The sequence below is a fragment of the Camelina sativa genome, chromosome 10 (assembly GCF_000633955.1).
Source record: "Camelina sativa cultivar DH55 chromosome 10, Cs, whole genome shotgun sequence".
In the NCBI taxonomy this organism is placed as follows: Eukaryota; Viridiplantae; Streptophyta; class Magnoliopsida; order Brassicales; family Brassicaceae; genus Camelina; species Camelina sativa.
Window position 1 is genome coordinate 648362 of NC_025694.1, and position 25685 is coordinate 674046.

At 39.9% G+C, this 25685-nt stretch overlaps 10 protein-coding genes and 1 pseudogene across 11 annotated transcripts; 1 reads left to right on the forward strand and 10 right to left on the reverse strand.

The window, feature by feature from the left end:
- LOC104716233 (alkane hydroxylase MAH1-like) lies at window positions 283–2039 on the reverse strand. Its single transcript, XM_010433621.2, has one exon. It carries the CDS (start codon window positions 1963–1965, stop codon window positions 436–438), a length of 1530 nt encoding a protein of 509 aa, XP_010431923.1. The 5' UTR covers window positions 1966–2039; the 3' UTR covers window positions 283–435.
- LOC104716234 (developmentally-regulated G-protein 3) lies at window positions 3057–6239 on the reverse strand. The gene is made up of 10 exons (XM_010433622.2): window positions 5990–6239; window positions 5747–5800; window positions 5194–5370; window positions 4867–4938; window positions 4586–4645; window positions 4399–4508; window positions 4004–4303; window positions 3725–3916; window positions 3565–3616; window positions 3057–3368 (listed from the first exon to the last, which is right to left on the reverse strand). Exons 1-10 carry the CDS (start codon window positions 6029–6031, stop codon window positions 3318–3320), a joined length of 1110 nt encoding a protein of 369 aa, XP_010431924.1. The 5' UTR covers window positions 6032–6239; the 3' UTR covers window positions 3057–3317.
- LOC104716235 (pentatricopeptide repeat-containing protein At4g39530) lies at window positions 6411–9446 on the reverse strand. Its single transcript, XM_010433623.2, has one exon. It carries the CDS (start codon window positions 9396–9398, stop codon window positions 6888–6890), a length of 2511 nt encoding a protein of 836 aa, XP_010431925.1. The 5' UTR covers window positions 9399–9446; the 3' UTR covers window positions 6411–6887.
- On the forward strand, window positions 9968–12355 carry LOC104716236 (shikimate kinase 2, chloroplastic-like). Of its 2 annotated transcripts, none has more exons than XM_010433625.2 (11): window positions 9968–10076; window positions 10336–10534; window positions 10659–10714; window positions 10841–10895; window positions 10986–11058; window positions 11136–11223; window positions 11387–11472; window positions 11560–11692; window positions 11767–11845; window positions 11933–11997; window positions 12091–12355. In XM_010433625.2, exons 2-11 carry the CDS (start codon window positions 10342–10344, stop codon window positions 12154–12156), a joined length of 894 nt encoding a protein of 297 aa, XP_010431927.1. In that variant the 5' UTR covers window positions 9968–10076; window positions 10336–10341; the 3' UTR covers window positions 12157–12355. The 2 variants fall into 2 exon arrangements, with proteins under 2 accessions (XP_010431927.1, XP_019086947.1); XM_019231402.1 differs by having other exon boundaries at window positions 9998–10075; window positions 10334–10534; window positions 10656–10714.
- Window positions 12451–13878, reverse strand: LOC104716237 (F-box/kelch-repeat protein At4g39550-like). The gene has a single exon (XM_010433626.2). The coding sequence runs from the start codon at window positions 13836–13838 to the stop codon at window positions 12648–12650; it is 1191 nt and encodes a 396-aa protein (XP_010431928.1). The 5' UTR covers window positions 13839–13878; the 3' UTR covers window positions 12451–12647.
- Window positions 14177–15365, reverse strand: LOC104719921 (F-box/kelch-repeat protein At4g39560-like). The gene has a single exon (XM_010437905.2). It carries the CDS (start codon window positions 15338–15340, stop codon window positions 14177–14179), a length of 1164 nt encoding a protein of 387 aa, XP_010436207.2. The 5' UTR covers window positions 15341–15365.
- On the reverse strand, window positions 15896–17545 carry LOC104716238 (annotated as a pseudogene).
- On the reverse strand, window positions 17718–19249 carry LOC104719922 (F-box/kelch-repeat protein At4g39560-like). Its single transcript, XM_019231382.1, is given in 2 exon segments — window positions 17718–18870; window positions 18873–19249. Coding segments are annotated over 2 exon segments (1164 nt in total). The 5' UTR covers window positions 19147–19249; the 3' UTR covers window positions 17718–17980.
- Window positions 20053–21691, reverse strand: LOC104716240 (F-box/kelch-repeat protein At4g39570). Its single transcript, XM_010433630.2, has one exon. The coding sequence runs from the start codon at window positions 21430–21432 to the stop codon at window positions 20251–20253; it is 1182 nt and encodes a 393-aa protein (XP_010431932.1). The 5' UTR covers window positions 21433–21691; the 3' UTR covers window positions 20053–20250.
- On the reverse strand, window positions 21718–22913 carry LOC104716239 (F-box/kelch-repeat protein At4g39580). The gene has a single exon (XM_019230550.1). It carries the CDS (start codon window positions 22888–22890, stop codon window positions 21742–21744), a length of 1149 nt encoding a protein of 382 aa, XP_019086095.1. The 5' UTR covers window positions 22891–22913; the 3' UTR covers window positions 21718–21741.
- On the reverse strand, window positions 23922–25293 carry LOC104716241 (putative F-box/kelch-repeat protein At3g24610). The gene is made up of 2 exons (XM_019230551.1): window positions 24136–25293; window positions 23922–23998 (listed from the first exon to the last, which is right to left on the reverse strand). Exons 1-2 carry the CDS (start codon window positions 25120–25122, stop codon window positions 23993–23995), a joined length of 993 nt encoding a protein of 330 aa, XP_019086096.1. The 5' UTR covers window positions 25123–25293; the 3' UTR covers window positions 23922–23992.

Genomic DNA, 25685 nt, shown 5'->3' on the forward strand with positions numbered 1-25685 from the left:
GATGAGTTTAATGGCGAGACGTCTCCTATAAACACGGATCACATTAATATTATCCAGCGCAAAACATCATCATTAAATAGTTTCCTCGATCAACAAGTAACTGAATCAAAGGGGTTACTTGATGAGGATGTAACTTAAGATCAATCACGAAGGGATTTTTTTTTGGCTGAGGAAACAAATTTGATGAATTGTTTCCTGGTGAGGAAGTATAGAAGGGATTCTTGATGAGCAAGTTACTTTTGATTGTTTTTTTAAAAAAATATAAATAGGAACAAAACCCAATAAACCAGATATATTCCTTTATACAGGACATAGTACTGAAACAAACTCGAATTTTATTAGTCCAGATAGTTCACTTAGACCACAATATTTTGGTGGTAGATTTTATTCAATCCAACGGAAAAAGGATCAAGTAAGGTATTATACATAGAAACTTCAAGCTGAACATCTTTTAGTAATTGTGACTCTGAGCCCATGCTTCATGTGTAACATAAGGCCAGATTCTGGCTCAATCTTCTGTCCTTTGATAACCTTAATATCATAGTTTTGTAATATCTCCACAACTACGGTCTTCATTAGAGTCATAGCTAATTGCTTACCAGGACAAGTTCTCGGACCGGCGTTAAACGATAAGAACTTGAAGGAAGGTGAATGTCTCAACCCTCCGGTCCCAGATATCCATCTCTCTGGCTTGAACTCTGTTGCATCTTCTCCCCAAACCGCTGTCATCCTTCCCAACCCGTATAGATAGATTATGATGACTGAGTTAGCATCTACCTTATGGCCACTTGGAAGCAAATCTGCTTTTATAGGAGACTTGCGTTGGAAGACAACCGGTGGATAGAGCCTCATTGATTCATACAACGCGGCATGTAAATAGACCAACTTGTCTAAGTTCTCTAGGACATTACTTCCGGTTTTTGAAATACTTTTGTCGATGATCTCTTTACGAATCTTTGTTACAACTTGAGGGTTTTGAGAGAGAAGCCACAAGAACCAAGACAGAGCAGAAGCCATTGTGTCTCTCCCAGCTAGGTTGAAAGCCAAGATGGTGTCTCTGAGGAACTTATCCTCACTCGGTTTCAAGAGCTCGTACTTGGTTGTATCAAGCTTTATGTGAGATGACAAAAGATCCTCACTTTCACCATCTGACTGATGATGATCAATCCCTTTTGATCTTATCTCTTCTCTTTTAGCTGATATGTACTTCGCAGAAACGCGATCAAAAGTGGCATCAGCTTCGGTCATCCGCTTCTCTTGTCCAAGTCCGAACAGGTTTTGCAGCTTCCACAAGAACTTTGGTTTAATGTGCCTATAAAAAATCCCTTCTCCAAGATCGTCAAGAGCTTTAGCATACTCGACTTCCGGCATTTCAATGGAGAGAGATTTAGGATCACACCCGGTAACAAGAAAAAAAGTTGTATCGAAAGTGAATCTTTTAAACACTTCCTGCAAGTCCACGACCTTCTCTTCCTCGCAGCATTGATCAAAAAGAGGAACAAGACCGTCGTAGAGTTTACGCCTCGTTGTACTCATTGATAGCTTTTGAAAGCCTTGATGGTTAAGCATGTATTGAGCAGCTTTTCTTTGATTCTTCCAAAGCTCCGCGTCCGAACTGAAGATCATTTCTCCAAAAACATCAAAGACTTCTTTAAAGTCGGCACCCTTGGTATAGTTGGAGAAGTTTGAGCTCAATATGTAGTGAATGTTAGCTGGATCAACTGTGAACAACATATCCATTCCAGTGAACCACGGTCCCGTAAATAGAAAGGTTAAGTCGGCGGTTTCAAAAATCTCCACGCCGAAGTCGTAGATGCGATGGAGCTCCAGCAGGAAGCCTGGAATCATCCCGAGAACCGGCCAGCTCCGAAAAGCATGATCTTTACGTTTTTTGAAGAACAAGCAACGGAACAAGACAAGGCAAATAATGGCTATGGAAACGTCAAGTAAGCTTATAGAAGCCATTACTTAAGGTTAGGCGATTGATTTTACAGACACAATATAGCGAGCGATGGTTCCTTTTTTGAGTGTTCAAGGAACTTGATTATATAGACGCACGGCACTATAAAGCACGATGGTTAAATGCAATAAATAATTTAATACATTAAAAAATTAATAACCTACAAAAAAAAATAGTATGAAGAAAAAAAGTTCAACTGCATTTTATATCTTTTTTTTTTTTTTTTTGGTATGAACTGCATTTTATATCTTAAAACTAGTCACATTTGCCCTATCAAGTTATCAAACTTATCAAGTTACCAAACTTCGGAGTTTTAGAGTAACTAAACTTTAGATTCAAAAGTGGCGTGAGTTTTAGAGTAACTAAACTTAAGAATTCAAAAGTGGAGTTTAAAGGCGTACAATTTTAGGTTTTACCTAGATGGCTTGCCAAAAGGTAAAACAAATTATGAAATACACAGCATAAACCGTTACAAATATGAGGAAATAAATAAATTATGAAACGTTGTACATACTACTGAAAACGTTGGTTACAATCAAATCAAGAAAAGGAAACATGTTTATTTCAAAAAAGTAATAATAACAACAGCTGTCGTAACTGTTAATTCTGACCCAATTTCAAAAAAAAAAAAAAGTTAAATCTGACCCGTTCTGCAATCACAAAATATGTTGATGTCCTTGGCTAACTACTAACCACACAGATGGCTGAGACGAATTGATGGGGGATTTCAAAAAGGGTCCACTAATCTTACAATTTCAGACATTAAAGGACAAACAACTTTTAAGAGAGGATAGACAAATCAAGGTCGTGCAATCAGAATTCACTGGTCCCAGTCACTGCCACTGCAATGAAGGTCGTTCTCGTTCTAGTAGTTTTCCAAATCTCAACTTGTCGTTAATGTCTTTAATTCTTCTTAATCAATCAACAGTACCAGTAATTATAATCTTTAAATTAACATTTAATGACAAAACAACTATTTAAGAGATGATAATACTAATAATCAGACCTGGTCACTGCAATGAAGGCCGTTTAAACAGTTATTTTTTTTTCTTTTAATCCATGAAGAATTTTTTTTTTAAAAAACGAAGAGAAAATCTACCTACTAGTACTACTAGGCAAACACAATAATATGAGGGGGTTCCGACAACATCTATCACATGCTATTATTGGAAACAGATGTAACCAAAAAAAGTCTCCAGAAAAGACAAAAAAGGGTGCAGACACAGACAGGATTCCGTCTTGGATACAAAATATAATAGTATGATACATTAAAAAGGATAAGCTGAGGAGTAAACCAACCAATAGAAGATCTCATCATCGCTACTTTGGTTGCTCTCTTGACTTCTCTGGAAATTAATCATATCTTTTTCACGATCTGAACAACATCCTCATCCTCGAGCTCGTGTTCCTGAGGTGTTTCCCATACATAAAATACCATGTCAAGACAGCAATTGTTAGTCAGGGATATTGTAATGATTTTAAAGAATTTACCGAAGAATATATTTCAGTCAAGGGATATTGTAACTATTGCAAGGCCCATCCCAAGAGTCTATAGTAACTATGAAAATCTTGGGAACTTTTGCTTAATTTGCAACAAAACTAACCTTTCCAACTCTCTGTGGCTTGTGTTTGGCACTTGAACCCCAAACCAAAGCGCTGCATCGTGAGATCATAAGTTAAGTACGTACTCATGAGCGATGATGCTCTTGAGCAAGAAACCATTTAACAGAGAAACAGAACAATGATCAGCATTCAGTTACTTACTACTTGAATTGTTTAAGCATGTCTTTGTGAATCCGGACGCAAAAGTCCTCTACCGTTCTCTTCTTGGAAGATAAGATAACCGGATCATCATAATCTGGATTCATTGCCTTCGGTTTTGTGTAGATTCGAGTTAAATCCAAGTATTCCCATATCTTATCCAGAAGACCGTCAAGATTCCACTCCAGATGCGCACTGCAGGATTATTATATCTCAATGAGGGGAAAAAATAATAATAATTTAAATGCTAATCCTCCTGCCTGTAATTTAACAACTATTTACCTGATAGGACAGTAATGAGGAAGTTTGTCCAAAATTTCAAGCTCCTCGAGTGTGATTTGATCGATCTTGTTGACAGCGTAGATACAGGGCATATATATCCGACTGCCCTCGATGACGTCAATGAGGTCATCAGCAGTTGCATCGTAGCGCAGGGTGATGTCAGCGTTGTGCATCCTGTACTCACCGCAAATCGCCTTGACAGTGTCGAGGTCAAGGTGTGTGGTTGTGACTGTAGAAGTTAGATTGATACCACCTTTGTCTTTTTTCCTAAACGTTAAATTTGGTGGTTCCTTGTTCAACCTAAATAGCATCAGTACACGATCGAGTTAGACTCCCCACCAGAAACTATCAAATATACGGTGTATGAAGGTTGTTATGTAAGCATTATTCTATACCTTATTCCAAATCCTTCGAGCTCTTTCTCAATAAGACGCTTGTGGGTAATTGGTTTTATGGCATCAAGAACGATTAAGATGCAGTTGCATGTCCTAGCAGTACTTATAACCTGGAAACAGTAAAGCGTCAAATATGATAAGAAAGGGTCAAAATATGAAATACTCAAGAGATTTATACACGACTTACCTGTCGTCCTCTACCTTTTCCATCTTTAGCACCCTCAATAATACCAGGAAGATCTAATAACTGCAAGCCCATTAAATGGGACATAGAAAAGAGTATTAGCATAAACTTCCAAAGTATAATTACATATCGTTTTGAGTTTAATCTAAGCACCAAGAAGTCATATACAAAGGCAAGGATTTCACTGTGTTTCACAAATTACCAAAATATAGGAAACAATTGGACAATGATGAATTCTCAATTTTTTTCTCCAACAAACAACAGACGCATAGATGTAGATAAACCTGGATTTTAGCTCCACGATATGTAATAACACCAGGAATGCAAGTCAAAGTCGTGAACTCATAAGAAGCAACCTGCACAAACAAAGTGCATGTACCTTCAGAAAATAGCGTATCAGCCAAAAATACAAACCTAATTCCAAGATTTATGTTCATCTATATCCAAGACAAGACTAGCAACCGTTCAGTCTTGCCTTATAAGTGATATTGCACAAGAAGTTGGTAAAAAAGAATCTAGAAATAGGATGACTTGGATACGTGGTAAGTTACAAAACTCCAATTACAACAAGAAAAAAGGAAGTTCAATATTCATAATAAATAACTACAAACCTCGGAAAATGTCCCAGTCAGCTTGTTCAAGAGCGTTGATTTGCCAACAGAAGGAAACCCAACAAGTCCAACTCTCGAATCTCCACTTTTAGTCACATCAAAACCTTCACCAGCACCACCGCCAGCACCTTTGGTAGGTGGTGCAAGAAGGTCCCTCCGTAGCTTAGCAAGTTTGGCCTGCAAAGTGGACAAATCAAAATAAAAGAGAAGCTACTAATGGTGCGGGAAAAAAGTACCAAATTCTAATATCGATATGGACTGATATTTCCTGCTTGCCTACTAGTAGTTAGCTTCACTCGTAAGATCCATGAAATAATTTTGCACCACGTTATTTGGTTTTAACAAATTGTTTGATAAATAGGACAATTCACAAGGGATCATGCCCGTAAATAATAATTCATCCTTGTGCCTTTTTCATGATTTGGGAGCGCTCATATTGATTATTCAGCAAAAACACCTAAACTATTCAATCTCATTCCCACTCTCAAAGATACAAAAAACAATTCCAAGAACTAAGCAACAATAAAATTCTCAGCTAGCTGGAAAATTTTACCTTTAACAAACCCAGATGATGAGAAGTAGCTTTATTCTTCTGTGTTTTAGCCATCTGCGACATAAACAAACAAAAACAAAACAAAAAAACCTCGTACTTGTGAGTCACACAGATTATTACAAACAAAAAGACACAATTAAAATCATTTCTTTGATTCAGACCTAACTTGGAAGAAGAAATATATCGGATTAACAGTTCTATGAATCCAAATATTGAAGAATCAGAGGAGGATTGAAAGATTACCTCATCTTCAATTTCTTTGATCTTCTGCATAATGGTCGACATGGCTGCGGAGTCAAAACAGAGAGAGAGAGAGCGCTCACGGAGCCAACTTCCAAGGTAAAGAGGTTGAATGGGAGTAGTGAAAGGAAGAAGGACACCGGAATCTGAGGTAACAAAAGTGACGACGGACGAGAAAGAACCAGAGGATTCTCGAGGGTTTTCGTTTCGCCCACCTGATTACGACGACCGAAACACACACACAGAACTGTCTACAACTCGGCCTGGTCCAACAACATCTTGGGCCTATATAACAACTAGATATCCAATTTGGTTTCCGGTTTAAGACATGTTGGAAAATTGAGATTTTAGTTTGGTTTGATTAATACTTTCTGAATTTTTAAAGTACTGTAAGGTTTTTTGGTTTAGCTGAATTTAAAATCGGTTTAGCCAAATTCAAATGATTTTTTCTTTTTGGTCAACATTACAACTTCTCCCTCAAACCGGTTTAGGTGATAGGAAGAAAGTGACAACCGAACCGGGGTAAAGTTGCCTCTTTGCTAACTCTGCTATCTATCAAGAAGAAGTTCTTCTTGAGATCGCTTGCCATTGCATATATGCTTTATTCTTTGGCTCGTCTTTTAACTCGTATCATTTGCTTTCTAGGCGTCTCCATCTCTGGTTCACTGTGTGGTCTTACTATTTTTGCTTGTGACTGTAAGCTGTTTACATCCGCCTCTTTTACCATTCTTGCTTAGTCTCATCTCCTGCAACTCCATCAACATACAGATTTAACTCTTTCTTCAATGATCCAATCAGGCTTGATACCTCTTTATGATCACTGATGTAGATTCTGGCTGCAGTGGTCTTTAACCGAACAGACTCTCAACCACTCAATAGAAAATGAATTCTTGTGTAGTAGTTAGCTAACTAAACCTCCTTTGATCTGTACAAGCAAATCGTCTAATACTTCGTAAATCTGATTAGCCTTTCCGTGAGATTTATCCTTGGACAAAAAGATGTGCACCTCGTTATCAATCAAAATCCAACTACGTCCAGGTTCTTTCACAACACCTTCAAACTTCATTCTTTCTCTTACCTTCTTTGCTTCACTCCACATACCCTTCGACGCATAAATATTAGAAAGCAAAGTAAACGATCCACTATCCTTTGGATCAGACAAAATAGCCATTTCAGCAGCATGTTCAGCTAATTCGACGTTTCCGGCCTTTGCACATCCACTCAGCAAGCTCCTCCATACTATAGCAGCTGGTTTTGTAGGCATTTTCTCAATTAACTCCCTTGCTTCGTTCAATCTACCAGCACGGCCTAAAAGAGATACCATACAAACATAGTGTTCGGTTTCTGGTTCAATTCCAAATCGAAGCATTAACTCAAATTGCTCCAGACCATCTTCTACAAGACCAGCATGGCTACAAGCTGATAAAATTCCCACAAAGGTGATGTAGTTAGGCTCTATTCCCTCACTCATCATTTTTTCAAGCATCTGAATAGCTTTTCTGCCTTCTCCATGATTCGAATACGAGGAGATGACAGAATTCCAACAAACCACATCTCTTGAAGCTGCTGAACCAAAAGCCTTATGAGCGTCTTCGGGACTACCACATTTGGCGTACATATCTAGTAGAGCATTTGTTATATACGGATTACGCTCTAAGCCTCTTTTCAGAAGCTGACAATGGAACTCTTGACCCAACTGAAGACTTGCTAGGTTGCCAGCTGCTGTAACCATGTCGGCAAAAGTAAATTCATCAGGTCTTTCTCTTGATAACTGTAATTCCAAAAACAGATTGAGAGCTTCTTCATTCTCTGATTGTTGAATATAACCTGAAAACATTGAATTCCAGATAACAAGATCCTTCTCTTTCATTTCATCAAACACAAGCCTCGCATCCTTGAGACAGTAGCAATTTGAGTATACATCAATCAAAGCACTTCCAGCAAATATATTTAAGTTAACCCCATATTTGAACATCAATCCATGGATTTGTTTACTCAGTCCCAAGCTTGTTAAAGAAGCAGATGCACGTAGAAGGCTAACAAAAGTCAATAGGCTAGGTCGAACCAATCTGAACCTCATATTACGAAAGATGTCCAATGCTTCATGTAGTTCCCATTGTGTCCCAAGTCTCGAGTAACCTTCAATCATTGCATTAAATAAAACCACGTCATCAGAAGCGAATATATCAAAAACTTTTCTGGCATCAGCCAAACAATCACATTTCGCATACATGTCAATCAAGCTGTTAGTCACATAGCTATCATTGCCAAGATTGGCTTTGATAGTGTAAGCATGAACATGTCTTCCATATTCCAAAGCTTGAATTGAGGCACATGATGTGAGTATGCTAGAGCAAGCATAAATATCCGGGTCTAAACCGAACTTTGCCATACTGGTGAACAATTCCATGGCTTCCTTATGAAGAGAGTTCTGCTTAAAACCAGACAGCAACGTGGTCCATGAAATGACGTTTTTATTCGGCATTCCATCAAAAAGCTTACGAGCAGCTGTAACTCTGCCACACTTCACATAAGAATCTATAAGCACATTCATAAGCGAGGCATCCATCTCATGTCCAAATCTTAAGATGTGTGCATGAATCTGCTTCCCCCCTTCAAGAAACGGAAGTATTGAACAGGCACTTAGAACCGTAGAAAGGATATAACCATCTGGAACAACATTACCTTCCATTAGTTGGTAGAAGAGCTGTAACGAAACGTAGCTTCTTCCCATTTTGACACACCCACTGATCATTGTCGTCCAAGTCACTGTAGATTTATCTGGTAAAGCATCAAATACAAGCTTTGCATAATCGATATTACCTTCCTTCAGATAGAAATCAATCAGCAAGGTGCCAACATAAACATCCCTATCGAACCCACTCTTTACAAGAAAACTCTGTAGTTGAAAAACCATCAAACGACCAGTACCATCTAACCCTGAACAAGCTTGGATAAAACTCGACAAAATGTATTCGTTGGGACTGTTTTCCCTACTTCTCCAGAATTGTAAGAAAACAAACAAAGACTCATCATAAAACCCATGATGGTTGCAAGCTGAAACCATGGTAGACCAAGTAACCAAGTTTCTCTCAGACATTTTCTCAAACACCTTACGTGCATAAACCATACCACCAGATTTCGAATACAAATTCATCAGAATATTGCAAAGATACGTATCTGACCCAAGACCCGAAACAATAACCTGACCATGAACTACATTGTTGTGATAGAGCAGCAAAAGATCATCGGACGCACGCAGCTGCAAGAGACGAGCAAAATCGCGCCTTCCTCGGATTCCTATCGTAGAAGGAAAGTCTACGTTAACAAATTCCAATAGACCCGAGGCAGAAGAAGAGTAGAAACGTATAGTTCCTTGCAGTTTACGCCAACTACCATAGCTTCTCATCATACTGACTTACTGAGACAGAGAGAGAGAGAAGAAGAGCGCGGGCGTAGATCATTGAGAAACATGCTGCCGTTTTTTTGTTATAAGCGAAGAAAGGATGCTGGATCAGATAAATAAAAACGGCAGACAGTTATATTACCAAACATCAAAATGACAGAAATTGGATAGACCAGGGTTGGTTGGATGAACAGTTAGATTTAGATGGGCCTACCACGTACATTGAGTGGGCCCATTCATTATTTAATTCTAAATTCCACGTTTCACCTACCAAAATTATATTTTTGCCATAAAGATTAGAGATGCTATCCTATCAAATGTATAAAAACAACATAGGAAATAAATTACTATCCATGAGTGGTCTTGTGACTTGTGGTACATAAAAAAACACACATTAAAGAAATTTGTGAGACAGATGTCACATACAATAAGCAAATATCTTATGGTCTGATTCAAATTAAATACATAATTATTGACTAGGCATATAAAGAAACATAAATTTTGGAATTTTCACAAACCTCTCTTACATGTAATTCTATTTATTAATCATTATACAATGACCGAGAGAATATTTAAATACATAAATCTAGTAAGTAGATTACACTCATTTACGCCAATAAGAAGAGAGAGATTGAGAGTCTGTGCCTCTTGTGTCTTCTTGCTCCGCCGTTGAGAAAAAAAAAGGTGAACCATTCTCGAATCTCCGTTTTTATTTGTCTCTGCATTCATTGTTTATGCTGAATTTGTATTAGTTATTGCCAGATGACCATAAAATTAGTGTGTGTTTTTATATTTTAAATCCATTTTTCTAAGGAAATGGTTCCATTGATGTTATTTTGGCTTTGAAGATGAGTTCTTGATTCTTTGTAAAGAAAGAAAAAATTGCTGAATGGTTTTTTTTTTTTATATATAGAATCTGAATTCTTGTACTGTGCATTTCCAGAATAATATGGAAGTAGCTACTATTCAGAGGTTTCAGTGCTCATCATGGATTGATTTGAGGACTTTTGAAGGGAAGCCTCGTGGTTCTCTGAGGTATTCACTGAGATTTAACGAAGATAAAAGGCTTAGAGTTGTTTCTTTAGCTCTTGACAAAAGAAGGGATCATCCACTAAGATCTCTTTCTGATAACAACTCCTCAGGTTCTTCTCACAAAAAAAGCATGAATCTTTCTATATGATTCGTATTTTGGTTGTGTCGCTTTTGATGACAAAAAAGATGTGTCTCCTCCATCTTTATTTTTCTTTTAAATTTTTTTTGTAGCAGTGTTGGAAACTGGAAGTCTTCTTCATTCTCCATCTGATGAAGAACAGATTTTGAAGGCAAGTTAATACTCTTCTGTGATTTCATCAAGATATTGGGCTTTGCAGTCTTTAGCGAAATGGTTTAGATGTTGTGTGCTATCTCTTCTACCTTTTTCTATCAATGTTTTACATTGGCTTCTGCAGAGAAAAGCTGAAGAGGTTAAACCATATTTAAATGGACGATCTATTTATCTTGTTGGTCAGTTTCCTTGTCTCATCCTTAGTTGGCGTCTTGTTTTAGCTTCTCATGTATTCTGGTAGTTGAAAATTTTCCTCGTGAATGTGTTAGGAATGATGGGTTCCGGGAAGACGACAGTGGGAAAGATTATGGCAAGGGCACTTGGTTATACATTGTTTGATAGGTATATTTTTCTGCCCATTTTCAACTGTGTCTATTGAGCTTTAGGTGAGCTTAAACATTGTTTTGTAAATGTCCCAGTGACACTTTGATCGAGCAGGCGATGAATGGAACTTCTGTAGCTGAGATATTTGAGCATTTCGGTGAGAGTGTTTTCAGAGAAAAAGAGGTTGGTGTATGCACTTCTTCGGTTCTTCTTCTAGCATTTCTCTGTAGTTGTAGATAGATTGTGTTACCAATGAGTCCTGTTGCTAATTATGTTGTGTTGAACTTTTCTTCGGTGCTTCTTTGTTTACTCTTGCTGCTAATTTCACCACATGCTTTCTTTCTAGACTGAGGCACTAAAAAAGCTCTCTTTGACCTATCATCAAGTTGTTGTTTCGACCGGGGGAGGTGCTGTCATAAGACCCATCAATTGGTTCGTTTTCTTCCCAGTAGTGATATATAATGTGAAACTCAGATCATTTGGTAACAATGTTTCTTTTTATTACAATTTTGTACTCAGGAAGTATATGCATAAAGGTATTAGCATTTGGCTAGATGTTCCTTTAGAAGTCTTAGCGCATAGAATTGCTGCTGTAGGGACTGATTCAAGACCATTGTTACATGATGATGAGTCAGAGGACATATACACAGCGGTAGTACTATTATTGTTAAGTAAACACAGGTTAAGCTTTTATCAGTGGTTTTGATCATTTGTGACTTCATATAGGCTCTAAACCGTCTTTCAAAAATTTGGGATGGACGTGGTGAAGCATACAATAATGCCAACGCGAGAGTTTCCTTGGAGAGTAGGGTCCTTTCCACTTTTCATTTTCTGTAGCTTTACACAATCTCATCCCCTATTGTTTTGTAACTAGTTCACTCGAATTGTTCAGATATTGCATTGAAGCTCGGTTATAAAAGCGTCTCAGATCTTACACCAACTGAAATCGCCATTGAGGTAAGTCGCAGAACGCCTCTGTTCCTATTCAGTTGTGTACATTGGAGTTTGTTTGTTTTGATAAGCTCTAACTACACAATAATACATCATCAGGCCTTTGAGCAAGTTCAGAGCTATTTAGACAACAAAGATGGTATAGCTAGACCGGATGGGCTCTAGTTCCAGAATGATATGTTTCCCGGCAAATTCTCATGAGTTTACGTGTTATCAGAGCTTAGTTGTGCCTAGTTTTGAGTGTTGTATATAAGTGAATAATAATACTATGTTTGATCACATTGTTTTCGTTTCCTCTTGGCCAAAAAAAAAGAAGAGGAATTTGTATTTTATAATAAGAAGCCCTTGTGCAACAACTTCATCAGCTAGTCATCAAGAAAGAGAAAGCCAGTTATGTGTAATAGACGACCAAACACTCTTCAGTCAAACGTGTATCTCTTGATTTACTTGTTCTTCCCATGAAAGAAGACAACTTTATATTCAACCAAAACAGAGTTACACAGGTCTTTAGCAGCACAAAATAAGCTTAAGCATCAAAGTTTTACAGGTGAAATGATGCACCTTAACGCTAAAAAACACAAGGACACAGTCATCCAACAAAATGATACAACAATACCTACAACAACCAACCGAAGTTTTTCTCGTACTATCATTAATCAAACGGTAGGGGAAAGAGCATAGACCACTTTATATGACGAGGGAACTGAAAGCACTGCGTCATGCCACTCGACCTTCCCCCAAATCTCTTCATTGTCGCGTCTTTCAAGCGCAATCACCGCGCACCAAATCTCCTTCTTCTTACATCCATTGGAAGTCACAATCTTGTCCCAGAAAACAGCCATCTTTCCACCATAATCCGCCATCCTCCCACCATATCTGGCAAACCTAGGCAGTCCTTTCAGACCCTTCAATGTTTTCCAGAGTCTTACCTTAGTGTCATACCAATTAAACTCTCCCTCGTAATAATAGTAAAGAACGTTCTCAACAACGCAATAAGACCACCAAACCCAACCCAAATCCATATCCCATGCCATCCTATTCCAACTACCTCCTCCTTCATTGGGTTTGTAAATCAAACCTTTAGAGTTTGCAATTAAGATCTCACCATCAACCACTGCGCTTTTATGCACATTACAACCACCAATCTCTGCACCAGGGCTCGAGACAGGCTCCCAAGTTTGTGTTTTGGGATCGAAAACCTCCATCCAGTTAGATGCATTGCTGCAGTCTTTGCAGCCTCCTGTCATATATATCTTTCCATCAAGCAAATTTGCCGCTGGATAGTTCCTCTCTACCCGCATGCTTGGACCTTCGCCCCACGTGTGAGACTGACAGTCCAAGATGGAGACGCTAGACGAGTGTGCTACTTCCTGGTCGATGGGTCCGCCAATGTTGTAGATGTTAGAACCAACCGCAACGAGACCTGACCAGTGTACACAACGAGAATGGAGAAGTGGGATTGCCGCCAAAGCATACCCACTTGACTTCTTCTTCTTCTTCTTCTTCTTCTTCTCGATGAGGTCGTCATTGGTTAGAGTTCGATTAGGTTTCCGGCAGAGAGTGAACCACTTAGGGTTAGGGTCATTATCTCCATCTTGTATACACACATAGAGACAACTTTCGGTTCGGTCTAAAGATGACCGGATCTTGTAAAGCTCGGGTAAGGCAATAAGCGAGCGGAAACTCTTGGAGACAAGGGAGAGAGTTGGATAATACAATCTCGAGACACGTGCTAAGCAGTTCAATACCAAATCATCGGGAAGTGAAGGATTTGGAGTAGTCGATTGCGGGAGTATAGGCGACGGCTTCTTCTTCTTCCTCCTCCTCCTCTTCTCTGGAGACGACATCGGCGAGCGAGACGAAATCGCCGTTGAACAACCTCCGGGGTTTTTTTTGTTCTGAAGTGTGTGTGCTTAATTCGCTTATTAAGAATTAAATTATGGGCCCAATTTAGAAATGGGTACCAAAATCATTTACGTTTTAGTTCCTTAATGGGCCTTAAAATCATAATTTCAACGTAAACTATAGAAACAATATTAGGGGTGTATGCAAGGAAGGAACTTTTGAAGCTAAACTGCTGATTCTCTTTGTTTAGTCGAGTCTGAAGATGAACTGAATAAATAAATAAAACTAATCTTCTTCTAAGCTGCGCCATTCATTCAAGATTCACAACTGAGTCGATTAATCAAACAGTTGCAGAAAGAGCAGACACGAATTTATATTTCTCGGGGACTGTAAGCACAGCATCAAGCCACTCAACCTTCCCGAAAATCTCTCGACTCCCCCAAATCTCTTGACTGTTGTTGTTGTTGTCGCGTTTTTCAAATGCAATCACTGCACACCAAATCACCTTATTCTTCTTATAGCCACTAGAAGGAAGATACTTGTCCCAAAAGATCACCATCTTTCCACCATATTCAGCCATTTTGACTTTGACACCAACATGATCATCAAATTTGGGTAGTCCTATTAAACTCTTCAATTCAAACCAGCTTCCTACCTTAGGGTTGTACCATATGATTCCTTTATCGTAACAATAAAGAACGTTATCTACAACGCAATAACAACGTGGTTCCCATCCTAAATCAAAAATAGTAAGCACACTTAAGGCTTCCCATCTATCTTCTTTTGGCATGTAAGCGAGACCCGCACATTTACGCGCAAACATAAATATATTTCCATCAATTACTGCGCTCTTGGGTCTACGATTTACCCATCCCTCTACAAGAGAGCACGACACAAGCTCCCAAATTTGCTTTTTTGAGTCAAAAACCTCCATCCAGTTGGAGGACTTGCACTCTTCTTCACATCCTCCTGCTACATATATCTTTCCATCAACAACATTGGAAACTGGATAAGACCGCTCCACCAGCATGCTTGGAGCCTGGCACCAAGTATGAGACTTGCAGTCTAGGATCGAGACGGTAGACGAAGATTTTGTATCCTCGCCAATGTTGTAGATTTTGGAGCCAACTGCCACGAGATTGGACGAGTGCACAGGAGGAGATTCTAGAGACGGGATTGGAACCAAAAAAAGATTTCCCATTGACTTCTTCTGGGTCTGATCCGGTCTCCGGCAGAGGGTGAACCAAGTTGTGTTAAAGTCAGGAGGGAGCTTTAAGCACACATAGAGACAACTCTCGGTGCGGCCTAAGAGTGATCTAGTCTCGTAAAGGTGAGGTGAAGCTAGGAGCGATCGAAAGCTCTTGGAGACGAGAGAGAGAATCGGGTAATACAATCTCGAGACGCGTGCCAAGATACACAATAGCAAATCGTCAGGAAGTGACGGAATCGGGTACACCTGAGCAGTCAACTTCTCCTTCTCAATCGGTGGCTCTTCGCCGTTCATGGCCACGGAAGATCTAGTTGACAACGACATCTCGACAGTACGAAAATCGCCGTTAATCAAACTGTAGTCTGATGGAAACTCTGATCGGAGGTTTTGTATTCATAGGATATATAGTGTGATAAGGACAAATTTATATTTACCTATATGCGATATACTTGAATCATAGATATCCCTATCTAAATATATCTATATTTTTATAGTTAACTATATATATATATATATATGCAACCCTTTCACGAAAAAGTGAATGTCAATCTCGATATTTAGCATAAATTAAATGAAAACACATAAAGCCATAATCATTTGTTTATAAGATTGCAAGCAAACACGCAGGAAAAAAACAAAGCCTTTGCAAATGAAGAGAAATAAAACAAAGAGTTCAACAATTTTCTATCTAGGCAAGGAACTTCTGAAGCTTTGTTTACCATGCATGAATGATTCAGTCTGAAGAATGAAGATGAACTGAATAAATAAATAAAACTTTGTTAGATCAAAAGCTGTAATAAGCGTTCATCTTCTTCCCTAATTCCTATGATCGTAAATTGAAAACACAAAAAAAAAAAGCCAAACTCATTTATTTATAGGAGGATTCTAAGAGGCAAGTTAGCAAAAAAGACTTTGCAAATTACAAAGAGTTTTGTAACAACTACACAACCAAACTCTCTTCAAGAGTTACACCCTCTTAACAGATCGTCCTAAGAATGTAACCAAAGCCAGTAAGTAACTTGTAAGAAATTTGGTTTATAGTCTCACAACACGAAACATTCATGCTGCCCCCCGACGCAACCTAAAAACTAATCTTTCTACCTGCGCCATTCAAGATTCACAAAGTGAGTCGATTCATCACAGAGTAGCAGAAAGAGCACACACCAATTGATATTTCTTGGGGACTTTAAGCACAGCATCAAGCCACTTGACCTTCCCCAAAATCTCTTGATTGTTTGGTCTTTGAAGCACAATTGCCGCACACCAAATCATCTTGTCCGTATAGCCACTAGAAGGAACATACTTGTCCCACAGAATCACCATCTTTCCATCATAATCCACCAATTTAACACGACTATAATCAGCAAACTTGGGTAGACCTACCAAACCCTTCAAATTTGACCAGTCACCTATCTTAGGGTCGTACCATTTGATTCCATCTTGATTACTATAAGAATATAGAACGTTATCTACCACGCAATGAGAAAAGTATCGCCATCCTAAAGCCAAATTAGTCATAGCACCTATGCCTTGCCATTTATCTTCTTTTGGCTTGTAAGCCACACCCAAACCCTTAATTCCCAAACATAAATATTTCTCCGTCAATTACTGTGCTCCTGTTCATACCACTATCGCATCTCTCTACAAGAGGGCTCGACACAAGTTCCCAAGTTTGCTTTTTCAAATCGAAAACCTCCATCCATTTGGAGGAACTGTAATCTTCATCACATCCTCCTGCTACATATATCTTTCCATCAACAAGACTGGAAACTGGATAAGCCCGCTCCACCAGCATGCTTGGAGCCTCACACCAAGTATGAGACTTGCAGTCGAGAATTGAGACGGTAGACAAAGACGCATCGTTGATATGTCCGCCAAAGTTGTAGATATTAGAGCCAACAGCCAAGAGACCGGACGAGTTCACAGGATGAGATTGCAGAGATGGGATTGGGATTAAAAGATTTCCACTTGGCTTCTTCTTCTTCTTCTTCTTCTTCTTCTCCTTGTGGGCGTGATCTGGTCTCCGGCAGAGAGTGAACCAAGTTGTCTTAAAGTTAGGAGGGAGCCTTAAGCACACATAGAGACAACTCTCGGTACGACCTAAGAGTGATCTAGTCTTGTAAAGCTCCGGTGAAGAAAGGAATGAGGGGAAACTCTTGGATACGAGTGAGAGAGTTGGGTAATGCAATCTAGAGACGCGTGCTAAACAACTCAATACCAAATCATCGGGAAGTGGCAGAATCGGGTACGCCTCAGAGGTCTTCTTCTTCTTCTTATCAATCGGTGGCTCCTCGCCGTTCATGGCCACGGAAGATCTAGTTGACAACGACATCGGCAGTGTGAAAATCGCCGTTGATCAAACTGCCGGTACTCTCCCCCCTGTGGCTGTGGGAATTTTAGGGTTTTCACTCGGGAACTTAATGGGCCTCGCAGCCCATACATTTTTAATTCTTTCTATTAGTGACTAGACTACTGAGTACTGACTAGTCACACTACATTCGACTTGTGGGGATCTATTTATTACAGATAGTTTAGTTATCAGAATCCTTTTGATTTTATCTTAATAAGCCTCAATAACATAATTTTGGGAACAATTACATGAGAAGAACTTTTGTAGCAGAGATGATATCTGAGCAGTTTGGTTTAGAGTTTTCCTGTGATACTAAATGAAAACACATAAAGCCATAATCGTTTATAAAATTGTTAGCTAAGATTGTTAGCAAGTAAAGCAAAGCCTTTTGCAAATGAAGCGAAATAGAACAAAGAGATCTGTAAACCAAACTCTCTTCAAGGGTGCATCTTGTTTTACAGTTCTCCTACAAATGTAAATAACATTCCTGATCAACCAAGACAATTATGCTAGGCTAAAACATTAGCAGACCGATGCAAACTAAACACTAATCTTCTACCTGCAACACTACCGAGTAAAAATCATCAAACAGTAGCAGCACGAGCACACACAAATTCATAAGACTCAGGGACTGTAATCACAGCATCAAACCACTCAACCTTGCCAAAAATCTCTTCATTGTAGCGCCTTCCAAGTTTGATGACCGCACACCAAATCACCTTCTTCTTATAGCCACTAGAAGGCAAATACATGTCCCACAAAACAGCCATCTTTCCACCATAATCGGCCAATCTAACGCAACCACAGCCATGAAACTTAGGCAAACCTTCTAAACCTTTCAACTTTATCCAGCGTCCAATCATAGAGTCATACAATTTAATTCCATCTGAATTAGTATAAGAATATAGCTGATTATCAATCACGCAATAAGTAAAACGTAGCCATCCTAAATCCAAATAATTCACTTCTCCTATTGCTTCCCATCTATCTAATCTTGGGTTGTAAGCCACACCCTTAGACCCAAACAAGCAGATAGCTTCATCAATCACCGCGCTCTTGCGTATACGAGCTTCACATCTATCTGCGTAAGGGTTCAACACAGGCTCCCAAGTTCCTGTTTTTAGATCGAAAGCTTCCATCCAATTAGAGGGATCGGACTCTTTGCAGCCTCCTGCAACATATATCTTCCCATCAATGACATTGGCCGCAGGGTAATTACGCTCAGCCAGCATGCTTGGAGCTTCGCGCCACGTGTGAGACCTGCAGTCCAAAACGGAGATGCTAGAGGAGTACTCTTTGTAGTTAGAGCCGCCAATGTTGTAAATATCAGAACCAACCGCAACGAGACCCGAGCTGTGTGCAGGAGGAGAATTGGGGATTGAGATTGCGGCCATAACATGACCACTTGACTTCTTCTTCTTCTTCTTGCTGTTGGTTAAGGTTGGATTAGGTTTTCGGCAGAGAGTGAACCACCGGGTGTAGAGTCAGAAGGGAACCTTAAGCAGACATAGAGACAACTCTCGGTGCGGCCTAAGAATGAACGAGTCTCGTAGAGGTCCGGTGAAGCAAGGAGAGCTCGAAAGCTCTTTGAGACGAGAGAGAGGATCGGGTAGTCCAATCTCGAGACGCGTGCGAAGATACTTATAAGTAAATCATCAGGAAGCGAGGAAATCTGGGTTGATTGCGGTGTCGGCAGTAGCAACGTTGACGTCGTCGTCTTCTTCTTCTTCTTCTTAACCGGTGACGACATTAGCGATAGTGAAATTGTCGACGGCAGAGAAGGAACGAAAGTCAAAGAGGATTTTAGGGATTTTGATTTCTACACTTCTCCAGTGTAATAATAATTGGACTTTGTTGCCCCTCTGCTTTAGTTAATCCTTTTCACTGATTCTTAATGGGCCTCAAATGGAGAGTCAATACAACATCAAAATTCAATAGGCTGTTAAAAAACCAAACCGCAATATCTTAAATTCAGCATATATTTTATTAACCAAATTTAAGAAAAAACAAAAAGATGTAAACCAAAACATTTAATAGTACACTTTGAAATATAACCGACAAATTAGAAAATTGGGCCTATATGCAAATGGGCCGTATGTTTTTTTAAAAATTTTCTCCAATTTCCTTTTTTGATTTCCTAATTTTATTAGGTTTTCAATCTTATTTCCTTTTTGCCGACTCGAAGAACGTTTCTATAAATAAGACTATAAGAGTGGAGAGTCAAGAGTTGTAGTGTTGGTGCTCACTGCGTAAGAAGGAAGTCGGGCATGGTATATGAGCTTCTTCGAAGTTCGAACAGCAACTGAGTACGATTTTTCTCCATTTCAATGATGGACATACTATGAAGAAGATATCCAAACATGTGTGGAGTTCCCCTTGGAGTTGGACTTTGACTTTCTCCCCTTACATGAAAAAGTCGGACTTCGACTTTCTCTTTGGAGTTGGAGAGAAAGAGTGTTTCAGATCGTACCAGCTGAAGCTTTTAAAGGTATTCGGATTTTGTTCTTTTAAGCACAACTAGTTTTGATTGGTCACAAGATTTATTTTGATGCCTCCAATTAAAGTCTGTTTGGTTTTTGATTTGAAGGTAGCTGCTCATCAAATCAGTCCTTGGAGGGGGAGAACTAGTTCAGAGTCTCCACAGGAGTTTCCACAATGAAAAAAGTAAACTTTCTTTTCAACCAAAACAGTGTTTCATAAGGTCTTTAGCAGTAGAGAAATAAGCTAACCATCATCAAAGGTTTACAAGTGAAACAATGTCAACAGCATAAAGACAATACACAATCATCCAACAAAATGATACAATACCCACAAAATGTTTCACCACATCCAAGCCTGTCCTGTATGTCATTCATCAAACGGTAACAGCAAGAGCATGCTCGAATTCATATGACACGGGGACTGTAAGCACTGCCTCATACCACTCGACCATCCCCCAAATCTCTTCACTGTTGGGCCTTTCAAGGGCAATCACCGCGCACCAAATCGTCTTGTACTTATCTTCACTGGAAGTAGGAGGCACACGATTGTCCCAAAAAGCAGCCATCTTTCCACCATAATCCACCAACTTCACATAGACATTCTTGCCAAACTTAGGTAGTCCTTTCAGACCTTTAATATTTTTCCACAAACGCAGATCAGTGTCATACCATCGGAAAGCACCACCGTAACAGTACAAAACATTCTCTATAACACAATTACAAGACCATAACCAACACCGACCCATCTGATATCCGACAAAGTCCCATCTACCTACCTCTCGATCATAAGCCATAACCTTACTCCCAATCATCAGGTAGAACTTTCCTTCAATATATGCGCTTCTTGATAGACAACCCCAGTTTTGCTCCCAATAAGGAATGGGCATATGATCCCAAATTTGGGTCTTTGAGTCGAATATCACGATCGGGTACAAGGACTCTGTATCCTCGTCTTGGTTGCCTCCAGCTACATAGATCTTTCCATCAATGACGGTAGCAGAAGGGTCCAACCTTTCCACCTGCATGCTTGGAGCTTCACGCAACGTGTGAGACCGGCAGTCAAGGACCAAGACTTTAGATGAAGGTACATTATTTTTAATGTATCCGCCAAAGAAGTAGATATTAGAACCAACGGAAGCGTGACCTGACCAGTGGGCAAGAGGAGGATTTGGAACTGGGATTGGGATCAAAATGTTGCCCCTTGACTTCTTCGTCTTCCTGGTGCGTTTAGTTAGGGTTCGGTCAGGTTTGAGGCAGTGAGTGAACCAGAGAGGGTTAGGATCAGGATTTCCCTCCTGTAAACACAGATACAGACAACTCTCGGTCCGGCCTAAGAGTGACCGAGTCTCGTAGAGCTCAGGTGAAGCAATGAGAGATCTAAAGCTCTTGGAGACGAGAGAAAGATTCGAGTAATATAATCTCGCGACGCGTGCGAAGATACTTATTAGCAAATCGTCAGGAAGTGACGGAATCGGCGTCGGCGGTGAATCGGATAGCTTCTTTTTCTTAAGCGATGGTTGCTTCATCGTCACCGTCTTCCTCTTCGGGGAATACATTGGCAGAGCTAAGAATCGCCGTTAAGCAACCAACCTCCCGATGTCTTCAGCTTCTTCTTCTCCGACTTGCATAGAACAGACTCAGGTGAGAAATTTAGGGATTTCACTTCACTTCGCTGCTATGAGAGTCGTCGAGCGCGTTTTACGTACTCGCTCAGGTTGCGCGTGTGATATTCCACATGTTTTAAAAGGGCTAGCTCAAACATGGGCTTTAGTAAATATGGTGGGCCTCAAAATACGAGTGGAAATCTAACATTAGACAATCCACCAAATTTTAACAGCCCAATAATACACATAGTAATCATCAATTCAAACAGTAGCAGCAAGAACATGCACCAATTCATATGATTTGGGAACTCTAAGCACAACATCGAACCACTCGGTCTTACCGCAAATCTCGTATTTGTCGTGCTTTTCAATTGTAATCTCCGCGCACCAAATCAGCTTGTTCTTAGAGCTAGAAGGCACAAAAGTGTCCCACAAAACCGCCATCTTTTCACCGTAAGCCGCTAAGTTAACACGGCTATAGGAGAGAAACTTGATCAGCCGTCCCAACCCCTTGAGTTTTCTCCAAAACCTTCCTTTATAGTCATACCATTTAAACTTCCTATCATTATCATTATAATAGAACAATATATTGTTTATCACACAATACGAAACCCATGTTCGACGACCCATATCGACCATATCCATTCCAATTGACTCCCATCTACCTCCTTCTTTCGGGTCGTAAGCCACATGACGTCCCGCACCTCCAAACAAGTGATATTTGCCTTCAAGCCCTACGCTCTTATATACAAGTCTCTCGCATCTCTCAGTGCCAGGACTTGCCAAAGAGTCCCAAATTTGAGTCTTTGGGTCAAACACCTCTATACAATCCAATGAAGTGCAATCCTCGCAGCCTCCTGCTACATATATCTTCCCGTCAAGAACGGTCGCAGTAGGGTAGTTCCGTGCCATCCGCATGGGTGGAGCTTCACGCCACGTGTCACACTGACAATCCAAAACCGAGACGCTAGAGGATGGCGCATCATTGATAGGTCCTCCAATAGCGTAGATGTTAGAATCAAGAGCGACCACACTGGACCAATGAGCAGGAGGAGGAGCATGGCGAGATAGGATCGGGACCAATAAATGACCGCCTGAGAAATTTGTTAGTTTCCGATCCGGAACCCGACATAGAGTGTACCATCGGAGGTTAGAGTCGTTAAGTAACCTTAGGCACACATAAAGGCAACTCTCGGTGCGACCGAGGATGGACCGAGTCTTATAAAGCTCAGGTGAAGCAACGAGACCGCGGAAACTCTTGGAAACGAGGGAGAAGGTTGGGTAATACAATCTTGAAATGCGGCTTAGGGCGCTCAAAAGTATGTCGTCAGGAAGAAACAGATTCGTGATCGGCGAGAGTACCAATGGTAGCGTCTTCCTCTGCTCAGACGGTGCCTTCTCGTCGTTCATGATCGCCGCCAGTTGGTTTTCAAGATTTCTTGTTTTCTATCTGGTTAGAACAAATCTACACGGTGTTTGCGTAGACTGATTCTTTACAATACCTTTATTTTAATACATTATTCTTTTTGGAATTGTGACTTTTTCCACACCAGAAGACTCGATAAACTTAAAGAGAGAGTCTACAGAGGCGCGTTTATTAATTTATTTATTACACAAGTTTGACACGGTCAAGATGCAAACTATAAAAAAAAAAAGAAAAAACGGAAATAACATTTTTCTGAAGTGGTTACACAAGTTTAACGTGGGCTCCTTTGTCGGGACGAATAGTAATAGTAAAAGACTTTGCTGTCCACATATATTATCAGCTATCCAATGCAGTGAAAACTTGATTTTGTTTTTAGTCCAAGAAAAAAGAAGACTTTTATTAGGCAAGAAAAAACATTAAATCAAGTCAACTTTTTATAGTTCTTACGAAAAGGGGGAATCGAAAGATGTAGTTGAATGATACAAATTGAAAGTCTTAAACGTTTACCTGCTACGAATTTCCTGCAACTTCAAAAGTACGTACAGACATTTGAAATCTCTTTAGCCTTCACATTATAATATCAAATTGAATGTCTTGAGATTCCTAGAACGTGACTGCCCTGCATAACCAGGAGAAACTGGACAGACAAGAAGAGTATACTATGCAAAGTGGTGTACATCTAGAGCAGGATATCAACAAAATAATCCAAAAACACCTGAATAAACTTACTTGCAGTGTGATTCATCCCTTTGATTGATTCTGTTAACAGGTAGAAAACCTGAGATGATTCGATAGAATGGGAGTATAATAGTAAAACATGAGTTGACAAAAAGAAAAAGATTGAACAAGTATTATAAATAACCTTTTGAGTGTGCCTATGAGTTACTTTAAACCTCTCCTATTTTGTAGAACAGCTTCATCGCTTTTACAAGTTTCAGGAGCCTGTTAATGATGCTAATCTCGTATAGGATATATGTAAGTTTCATATATGCAAGCAGAACATACTGTCTATATCAATTCTCAGAATCCTATGACAGAAGATTGGTCAAACAGAGTACTGTGATTCATTTATCTTATTGCCAGTCTTTAGACCTGAGATGAAATGATAAAATGGGACTATATTAGTTAAGTTGACAAGAAACATAAAGTGAAAACAGGTATAAATAAGGCTTAAAGGTTAAACTTGAAAACATAAAGTTTCAGACATTGAGAGAAACAGAATATAAAACCTTAACATTATATGAGAAACGATTAAGTTTAGAGACAGCATCAGCCCACTCAATTATCCCCCAAATATCGCCTCCCTCGCGTCTCTCCAAAGAAATCTCCGCACACCAAAGCTCCAACCGCTCAGTACGAGGGATATGCACTCTCCAGAAGACCACAATGTTCCCCCGAGAATTGCTGCTCAGTCTGCTGAAACCATCTTCGGTCATGTGGAGCTTCCACGCGAGAGTCTCGTCCATAGCACAGTTGTTTGCTTTTAAAGCAAATACACACCACTGCACAACATCCAAACCCTTCACCTCCTTCCAATCCAACTCATCTGCCTCACACCATAGTATTTTCCCGCGAGTACCACAACAGTGTAACAGTTTCCCTATGGCACACCAGTCTTTTCTGGTTCCCCGCTTAGAATCCGGATTCCCTCTTCTCCATATACCTTCACGTGGCAGGAAGTAGAAGCTTTGATCCTTCTCGTCCACGGCATAAACTTTACCTTCCATAACCACACTTTTGTCGATCACACTTGTGTTCTTTGGAATCTCCGGATCTTCAGGCACTGGCAAGGTGTCCCAAGTTTTTGTCTTTGGATCGAACACCTCTGCCCAGTTGGAAGAATCAACTTCCTCGCAGCCTCCAAAGACGTAAATCTTACCGTCGACTACGTTTACCGCTGGTGAAGCACGAGCCACTCTCATGGACCGGATACGGCTCCACGTGTGAGAAAGACAATCAAGAAGCAAGACACTCGAAGTGGGGTTTCCGTCTATGAGTCCACCGATTACATAGATCCCTAAATTCAGCTTAACGAAAGATGACGATTCTGGAGGCTGATAGGGATGCGATGGGATCGGTCTCAGCCGATGATTCACTGACTTGTTAACAGCGGCGTCATCTAGAGTAGGCCCTCCACGGCGGAGGATTAACCAGCGTGGTGTTGGGGCAGGAGGAATGCTTAAGCAGACGTAGTAGTACTCCTCGGTACAACCCATTAGCTCACGCGTGCGGAAGAGCTCAGGCGAAACCACGAGAGAGCGGTGGCTCTTGGAGGTCAGAGACAAGGCCGCGCTGTCCAATCTCGAGAGGCGGGCCAAGCAGTTCAGAGAAAGATCGAGTGGCAACAACGACAGAGACAGAGACGCCTCCTTCTTACTCCTTTTATTGTGCCGTGTTACTTCATTAGACATCGTTAAGGTACTTCACAAAAAAAGCTATGTTTCGTATTAATTAGTTTTGATTGATGGATGTTTCGAATTATCTCCTTATGCGACAATTGTCGATGAATGTAGTGTTCTCAATAATACCCATCGCATGCAAGAAGCTCTTTTATAAAGACTGTCCTAGACCTACTGTACTTGGAAAAGCTATAAATACAACTCCTACTGTACTTTAATTTTTTTTTTTTTTTTTTTAAATTGGATAATTCGATGGATCAAAACCCATTACTTATCTATACAAATAAAATTCCTAATTATTCTTTTAATCGAGTTTCTGTATTGATTATTTGGAAACCAACCTTCAATTCCTTATCGCAATCAGTATTGTTGTTTCCAAA

Bases quoted from the DNA above. Each gene is read 5' to 3' on its own strand.
- LOC104716233 (XM_010433621.2), bottom strand. From the start codon at position 1,965: ATGGCTTCTATAAGCTTACTTGACGTTTCCATAGCCATTATTTGCCTT.
- LOC104716241 (XM_019230551.1), bottom strand. From the start codon at position 25,122: ATGGGTTGTACCGAGGAGTACTACTACGTCTGCTTAAGCATTCCTCCT.
- LOC104716239 (XM_019230550.1), bottom strand. From the start codon at position 22,890: ATGAACGACGAGAAGGCACCGTCTGAGCAGAGGAAGACGCTACCATTG.
- LOC104716235 (XM_010433623.2), bottom strand. From the start codon at position 9,398: ATGATGAGAAGCTATGGTAGTTGGCGTAAACTGCAAGGAACTATACGT.
- LOC104716234 (XM_010433622.2), bottom strand. From the start codon at position 6,031: ATGTCGACCATTATGCAGAAGATCAAAGAAATTGAAGATGAG. The intron at 4,646-4,866 runs GTTTATCTACAT...ATGGGCTTGCAG, and splicing joins ATCGTGGAGCTAAAATCCAG to TTATTAGATCTTCCTGGTAT. The intron at 3,917-4,003 runs GTAAATAGTTGT...ATAATCCTGCAG, and splicing joins CCTCATTACTGTCCTATCAG to TGCGCATCTGGAGTGGAATC.
- LOC104719921 (XM_010437905.2), bottom strand. From the start codon at position 15,340: ATGAACGGCGAAGAGCCACCGATTGAGAAGGAGAAGTTGACTGCTCAG.
- LOC104716237 (XM_010433626.2), bottom strand. From the start codon at position 13,838: ATGTCGTCTCCAGAGAAGAGGAGGAGGAGGAAGAAGAAGAAGCCGTCG.
- LOC104716236 (XM_019231402.1), top strand. From the start codon at position 10,342: ATGGAAGTAGCTACTATTCAGAGGTTTCAGTGCTCATCATGGATTGAT. The intron at 11,059-11,135 runs GTATATTTTTCT...TAAATGTCCCAG, and splicing joins GGTTATACATTGTTTGATAG to TGACACTTTGATCGAGCAGG. The intron at 11,998-12,090 runs GTAAGTCGCAGA...ATACATCATCAG, and splicing joins CAACTGAAATCGCCATTGAG to GCCTTTGAGCAAGTTCAGAG.
- LOC104716240 (XM_010433630.2), bottom strand. From the start codon at position 21,432: ATGTATTCCCCGAAGAGGAAGACGGTGACGATGAAGCAACCATCGCTT.